At 48.0% G+C, this 7,137-nt stretch overlaps 1 protein-coding gene across 1 annotated transcript; it reads right to left on the bottom strand.

The window, feature by feature from the left end:
- Positions 1–1,515: 1,515 nt before the first annotated feature.
- On the bottom strand, positions 1,516–2,046 carry LOC118685411 (epidermal differentiation-specific protein-like). Its single transcript, XM_036380927.1, has one exon. It carries the CDS (start codon positions 2,044–2,046, stop codon positions 1,516–1,518), a length of 531 nt encoding a protein of 176 aa, XP_036236820.1.
- Between the last annotated feature and the right edge of the window lie 5,091 nt (positions 2,047–7,137).

Here is a 7,137-nt window from a genome sequence, read left to right as displayed (position 1 = left end):
GGTTTTCTCCTTCAAGCTGCTGCTGATGGCAGGATGGAGAATGGGCAGATATTGTCCCATGCTGGTCATGAAGCCAGGGCAGAGGCAGCAGTGTGGGACAGCAAGGTTTGTTACTGCACTGCTGTGCAAATATTTCCAGCAGGGGGCTGAGGGAACAGGAAGCGTTGGGAAAGTGGCCAGGGCTGTGTCAGTGGGTGAGAACAGGAGGAGAGGCTGCAGGAAGGCACAGGGAGCTGAGAGGGGCACTGAGTCTCAGCACTAGGAGCACAGCTTCAGCTGGGCATGGCAGCCACAGACACACAGACAGACAGAACTGTCCTCAGGGACCATCCAAAGGGACCTTGGCAAGCTCCAGCACTGGCACCGTGTGCACCTCATGAGGTTCAAAGAGGCCAAGTGCAGCTCCTGCCTGTGACCAGGGCAAGGAAATCAGGGCCCACAGCAGGCAAGCACAGAGGGAGATGAACCCTGCAGGGCAGAGCTGCCCTGGGACAGCTGCCACAGTGCCCAGCTCAGGGGTGCAGCTGCCATCAGGCACTGCTGCAGGAGGGCTGAGACTCTGCACTTCCAGCTGAACTTGCACACAACTGACCAGGTCCTGATATCCCTGGTCATTCCTCCTTCCTTATCAGGCTAGTACAGGTTTAAAAAACAAGGCAGGTTTTACCATTAGGATTAAAGAATTGAAATTACTGAAACCTTTCTGTTTATGATGTGATTTAGGGCAGTGGAAGACTGCATCATCGCTACAATCACTGCCTTGAGATACAACCAAGCAAGTGATAGCCAGGTACAATGTGCAGGTGAGAGTTTGGCCAGGATCAGCAATGATCTACAGGCTCACCAAGACATCTTGAGTCAAGCCTGACCCCACTGTTAATGAGCAGTTAAACCAGAAGGAAGCAAAATTCTGCAGGAGACAACCAGGAAAAACGGTTTGGAAATGACTGTGGGGCCCATTCTCTGGATACACAGAGACATCTCAGCATGAAAGTGCAATATTTATCTATTCCAAAGATGCACAAAACAGACCCACTGCTGATTGCAAAGGATTCTTTAATGGCAGCAACACAAATAGGATTAGAGACAGTGGCAGAGGCCACAGTAGCACAAGGGCATTGCAATGCAAATGACAAAGGATGTGATGCCGGTGCTGCACTGGCACTTTCTGTTTGACTTAGCCACAGACACAACATGCAATGCTTCTACATTCCATAGGCCAGGACTCTGCAATGCCAGCTGAGCGTACAACAGGTTTCACACATGTGGCATGCCTCCTCTAGCTTGGACACTCTTTCATAGGATCAAGCCCGATGATTCTTGCATTCGTGGGGTGGGAGAAGCGTGCAAGGCAGGATAGAGAAGTGCAGCTCTGCAGTGCAGCTCAGCAGAGAGCGCTGACATTCGGTGGTCCTGTGACACTGGGGGAAAAGGCAGCACAAGCAGAGGCGGAGATCCGGGTGTCAAATTTCTTGCCGGGGCTGCATCTCTTCTCAGCGCTGCCGGATTTGCATTCTAACAGCCACAGCCAGGGCGCAGGGGGCGCAGGAAGGAGAGCTTGTCGTTGAAATCGATTGCCTTGTAGTTTGGAAAGTGTTCGTGCTCTCGGGCAAGGTATTGAAAGCCACTTCCATCACTGTGCTCACACAGCAGCCAGACACCTCGCTGGACTTTGTGGGAAGACACGATGTCATTGTCATATCCTGCAGCCAGGTTGGTTGCTTCTCTTATTATTCTGCTCTTCCCTTGATAATCAATGTGTTCGTAGAGAGTGATCTGGGGATTGTGCAGATTTTCAGTGATCACCTGCAGAGAGCTGATCTTGTCATTCATCTCTTTACCCACAAAGCTATATTCTCCCTCCTCAAACACCAGAAATCGACCTCTGTAGTCTGCATGCTCATAAGCCACCCAAGGCTGGCCAATTACTTTCACTGAGGAGACAATATCATTCCAATCTGCATCTTTTAGATTGGAAATGTCAGTGGTGAATTCTTTGGACATGCCCTGGAAGTTGGCATGCTCATAAATGACGATTTTGCCCATCTCTGCAGGACTTCTGGGGTGCAGATTTCTTGCTATAGGAGCTGGGTGGCAGCCTGCACAAAAGGAAGACAGAAAACAAGCAGAGCTTGTAAGAAGACTTTATATTCCAGACACAAAATTATGGGAAGTGTGGTGCAGAAAAGGAAAAGTAGAGAGTTTTTAGCAGAATATAAACATAGCAGCATCTGGAAAGGAGTGAGAGCATGACAGAAATTTCAGTTTTGAGGGAAAACATAAAACAAGACATGTGCCCACAACTACTGAGTTCAAATTAGTTGTGTTTGTTGGTTTAGGTACACACCCAAGATTAAGTTGTAAATGTAAATTTACAACTGTGTATCACTGGCCCCTCCAGCCTCTCCCTTGGTGAGTTTGTCTCTCCTGCAGCAGCCATCCATCTCCTCATGCCCTGAGAGATGCCTTCAGTCTCTGCACACACACACAGCAGACCCTCACGGCTGTGCTGCAGCTCTCAGCCCAGCACTAAAGCCTCCTGCCCTTGGCCTGCATTTCACAGCAGCTGCCCAAGAAACCCTTCCAGCTCTCCTGTGCCAAGGGTGCCTCTTACCTTGCTGTCAGCTGCAGGGCTGGGGAGAGCTCAGGGCAATTCCTCCAGGGCAGGCCTGAGGTGTGTGCAGAGCGTCTCACCTGTCTGCATTTATACTTGCACAGAAGTGAAAGTGAGAATCACCCAATTCCAGTGAACTTGGAGTGGTTGATATCATGCTCAGGGATCAAAGATCATTCATATTCTATCTTGGTTTTGATGCCCTACAACCAGACATCTCATTGCTCTGGTTCAAAAGTTCCTTGAAGTGTGAGTGACCTCATAACCTTAGTACTTCATGTCCGTCCCCATTCCGAAACCGTCTGAACCACAATAACTGGCACACATTAATTGGAGCAACCCCAGCTCCTCTGGTCACTCCTCATCAGATCCTTCAAGAGTCTGTCCTCCAGATCCTTCAACAGCTCATTTCCCTTCTCTGGACTCACTCCAGCCCCTCCATGTCTTTCTTGCAGTGAGGGGCCCAGAACTGGGCACAGCACTCGAGGTGTGGCGCCACCAGTGCTGAGCACAGGGGGACAATCCCTGCCCTGCTCCTGCTGGCCACAGCATTGCTGATGCAGGCCAGGTGCCACTGGCCTTCCTGGCCACCTGGGCACAGCTGGCTCATGTTCAGCTGCTGGCAACCATGTGTGGGGCTTTTGTGACTGCAGGGCAGGACTCAGCCCTCGGCCTTGCTGAGCTTCATTCCATCGGCCTCAGCCCACTGATCCCTCTGCAGAGCCTTCTTAGCCTCCAGCACACAACACTCACCCAAGCTGGTGTTGCCTACAAACTGACTAAGGGGGGAGATCCAAGGATGGGGCACCCACATCTTCTCTAGAGAACCTCTTCCAGTGCCTCACCACCCCAACAGTGAAGAATTCCTTTGAAATGTCTAGCCTAAACCTATGCTCTTTCAGCTTGAAAGGCCATAGTAAAAAGACTCTTTCTCTCTGCTTTTCTTATAAGCCTCTTTATGTTTTGAAATGCTGCAATAAGGTCTCCCAGAAGCCTTGTCTTCTCTAGGCTGAAGTAAGTCTCTCTGCAAGTATCTCTGCCTTTCTTTGTAGGAGGTTCTCCAGCCCTCTGACCATTTCCATGGCCCACCACTAGATCTGCTGTAACAGGTCTGTGTCTCTCTTGTTCAGGAAACCCCAGGGTTGCATGCAGTGCTCCAGCTAGAGTCTCACCACAGCAGATTAGAAGGGAAGGATCATCTCCCTCATCCTGCAAGCTACACTTTCTGCAGCCCAGGATGCATTTGGCTTTCTAGGTGGCAAGTGTCAGGTCATGTCCAGTCTTTCATCCACCGGCGTTCTCAGTTCCTTCCCCACAGGGCTGCCCTCAGCCCATTCATCCCTCAGCCTACGCTGCCCCTGGTGATTGCTCTGACATCCAGCTGCAGGGCCTTGCACTCAGCCTTGCTGAAATTTATGGGATTCACATCGGGCCATTTCTCAGGCTTCTCAAGGTCTTTCTTAACAATCCCTTCCTTCCAGCATGGCCACACACCACTCAGCTTGGGGTCATCTGCAAACTCAGGGAGGGTGCACCTGACCCCATGTCTGTGACATCAAGGAAGGCATTTGATAGCACTGGTGGCAGGACAGACCCTTGGGGGTCACCATTTGTTCATGGTTTCCATTGACCCTGATAAGGTTTATCATGAGCTCACTGTGTGAATGACAGCACAGGCATTTAGGTGCCAGCAGCGCAGCACTTCTGCTCCAAGAGATGGTACTTCCTCAAGGGAAAAGAGACCTAGAAAGATTTCTTCTCTTTTATCAGAGTATTCACCTACTCACTTAACTTGCTTAGTTAGGGTGATTCAGCAAGAAGATGTGTTACCAATTAAGTAACTCAAACTGCTTCCTGCTTCTCATTTTCTGGATTTGTAGGCACATGAAAGACAGGGAAGTGATTTGTGATTTGCACAGCTTCAGCAAAGGAAAGCCCAGTGCAAATAACCTACGGTCTTTTTACAATGGAGCGACAACTTCAGTGTAAAAGGGAAGGGCTACAGATGTTATCTACCTGGATTTCTGCAAGGCCTCTGACATGGTCCCTAAAACTTCCTTCTTTCTAAAGTGGAAGCACAGAGATTTGATGAGGAGACTGTTCAGTGGACTGGGCTTTGGGGCCAGGTAAATGCAAAACCAAGTTAGCTCCAGGGAAGGGAATTCCTTATAGGAACAACCAGCTGCACACATTTCAGTGTGTCACATTTATTTTCCTGATGACCTCTACAGATCCCTGAAGGAAAGTGTCTCATTACTGCTTTTGTCAGCAGTGCTCTTTGCATTTTTTGAGATTTGATTTACAGGGATGGAGAATCTCATTTGAGCTTTGCTGTAGGATTGCTCCGATTAACACAGAGTCAATAAGGCACTGCCAGGAAAACACAGCAGCATAGGGGGGAGGAATAGTCTGACAAGGAAACCAAGAAAAAATTAAAGGAAGCATCAGGAACTGAATTGAAAGTGGGGCAGCTCTGTTATTGGGTAAAGGGAAGATGTGTTTGAAGATGCATTTGGGGAAAAAAATAAGTTGCTTCTGCCCTGCTTCCCACAAAGGCTTTTCAGTGTTGAATACATTGAAAGATGCTGTAAATTCATGCTGTGGGAATTCCAGTAGCAGATGAAATGAGTAGGGAAGAAAGCCACAGTAAAAACCGTCTAGCTTGCAAACAGCAAGTTTGAGAATTCTGTACTTGGAAAAGAGCTAGAGTTCCCCCAAGTGAATGATAAATCTTCTAGCCAAAAACCCATAGGTTATGGCATGTGCAGCAGAACATCCTGTCTGCTGGTGTCCTGCACTCCTGTGATGGAGGCTGCCTGGGCAATGGAGCTGCCCTGCAGGTGCAGAGTCACAGTGGCTCCTTCACAAAGCTGACCCAAAGGAGCTGTGCCAGAGCCCTGAAACACAGAAACAAACACAGCATCATTAGGAAATAACAGAAGTGGTTAATGTGTAACATCACCTTTTACTGGGCATACAAGATATGACCTTAAGCCCACGCTTTATATTCCATGTTTACCCAAACACACCTGAACCTGTTCTGAGGATGTTTCTGATCAAGCCAAGAAAAATTGAGTCTGTGTATATATCACCTCTCTGTCACAGCAATAGTGTCTAAGCTTTCTTGTTTAGACATCTATTTTTGGAATACCACAAGCCTTCCTTATGCTGCATTCTCTTCAAATGTCCATTTGCACTGTAGATTAATAATCCCCTATGTGAAGGTTTTTTGCTGACTGTTGATTTTGCAAGCAGTTGTTGTTTTACTCTTTTTAATACCATGTGTAATTTAGCAGGGTTTGGGACTTCCAGGTACAGTTTATTCCCGGATTTGCAGGCAGACGTGGCAATGCTTTAGTCTTTACTGTGCAAAAGTATTGCACAGTGTGCTTTTATAAGGGTAAACCTCATGTGAGAAGTACAGTAGGGAATGCCATGGTTGCTGATGTCTCCTCCTGAGAGGCCTCCTAAAATCTGCCATGAGGGTGAGGGGTGAGGATGACCAGAGAACATGATTCCAAGGGTACTGCTAACTGAGCAGCATAGAACTTGCCAGCTGGTCTGCACTGCACTGCACTGCACTCCAAGGGCAACTAGACCACCTCCTCACAGCCCCCAAAGTGAAGAAAATCCCCTCTCTGGTGGCCAGGAGAGACAGAGCCAGACAGGAATGTCCACTGATTAAAATCAGAGTAACAGCAGGTTAGGGAGGCAATGTAATATTTTCTTTGCCCAAAAGAAACAGAGGGAAAACTCCGAGAAATCTGGCTCAGAGACCTCCTGGCTGTAAGGAACTTCGCAGTTACCTATGCCAAGAAAATAAGATAATACCTTCTTTCCTCTCTAAGAAATGGTGGTTTTCCAAAAGGAAATATCTTTAAGTGTATTTCCTAGGAAATATAACTAGAGTCATCCAAAATAATCCCTCTCCTATTAACAGTGCCTAAGTAACATCATTATCATGCTGAGATTCTGAAAGGGATTTCTCAGACATGACCAAGGAACTTCAATAAGACTTCCAAAACAATTTCTTCCACAAACTCTTTTGGGCAGAAGGTGACATTTGCCAGTTGACTTGCCATTATAAAACGGGTGCTCTAGAGTAGGAAGAATGACAGATGCTCTTGGAATTGAATTGGGAAATCCCACTTTGGTGAACAGAGCAAGGAAACCTGAAACTGGCTGCAAAGCGGTAAGAAGTGCCCTAAAACACATGGATTCTAGGCCATCCCCATTGCACCTGCCCACCTGAGCCCAGTAGAGGAGCACAAGTGGCTGACTTGTCAGCACAGCCTGCAGTGCTTATTTCAAAATGGGACAAAGCCCAGCAGTTGATAGCACAGCATGTTCACGGCTTCATGTGCAGATTGTGCAGATTTTCAGCAATCAGCTGCACAGAGCTGATCCTGTCCTTCATCTTTCACCAACAATGCTGTGCTCTCCCTCCTCAAGCACCAGAGTAACTGGCCTGTAGAGTTTGGGTGCTCATAAGCCCATGGAAATGGAAATAGCTTTACTCTTTG

This window comes from Molothrus ater, chromosome 2 (genome assembly GCF_012460135.2).
Source record: "Molothrus ater isolate BHLD 08-10-18 breed brown headed cowbird chromosome 2, BPBGC_Mater_1.1, whole genome shotgun sequence".
NCBI lineage: Eukaryota > Metazoa > Chordata > Aves > Passeriformes > Icteridae > Molothrus > Molothrus ater.
Note: the sequence above shows the minus strand (reverse complement) of the source record. Positions and strands in the feature narration are given on the sequence as shown.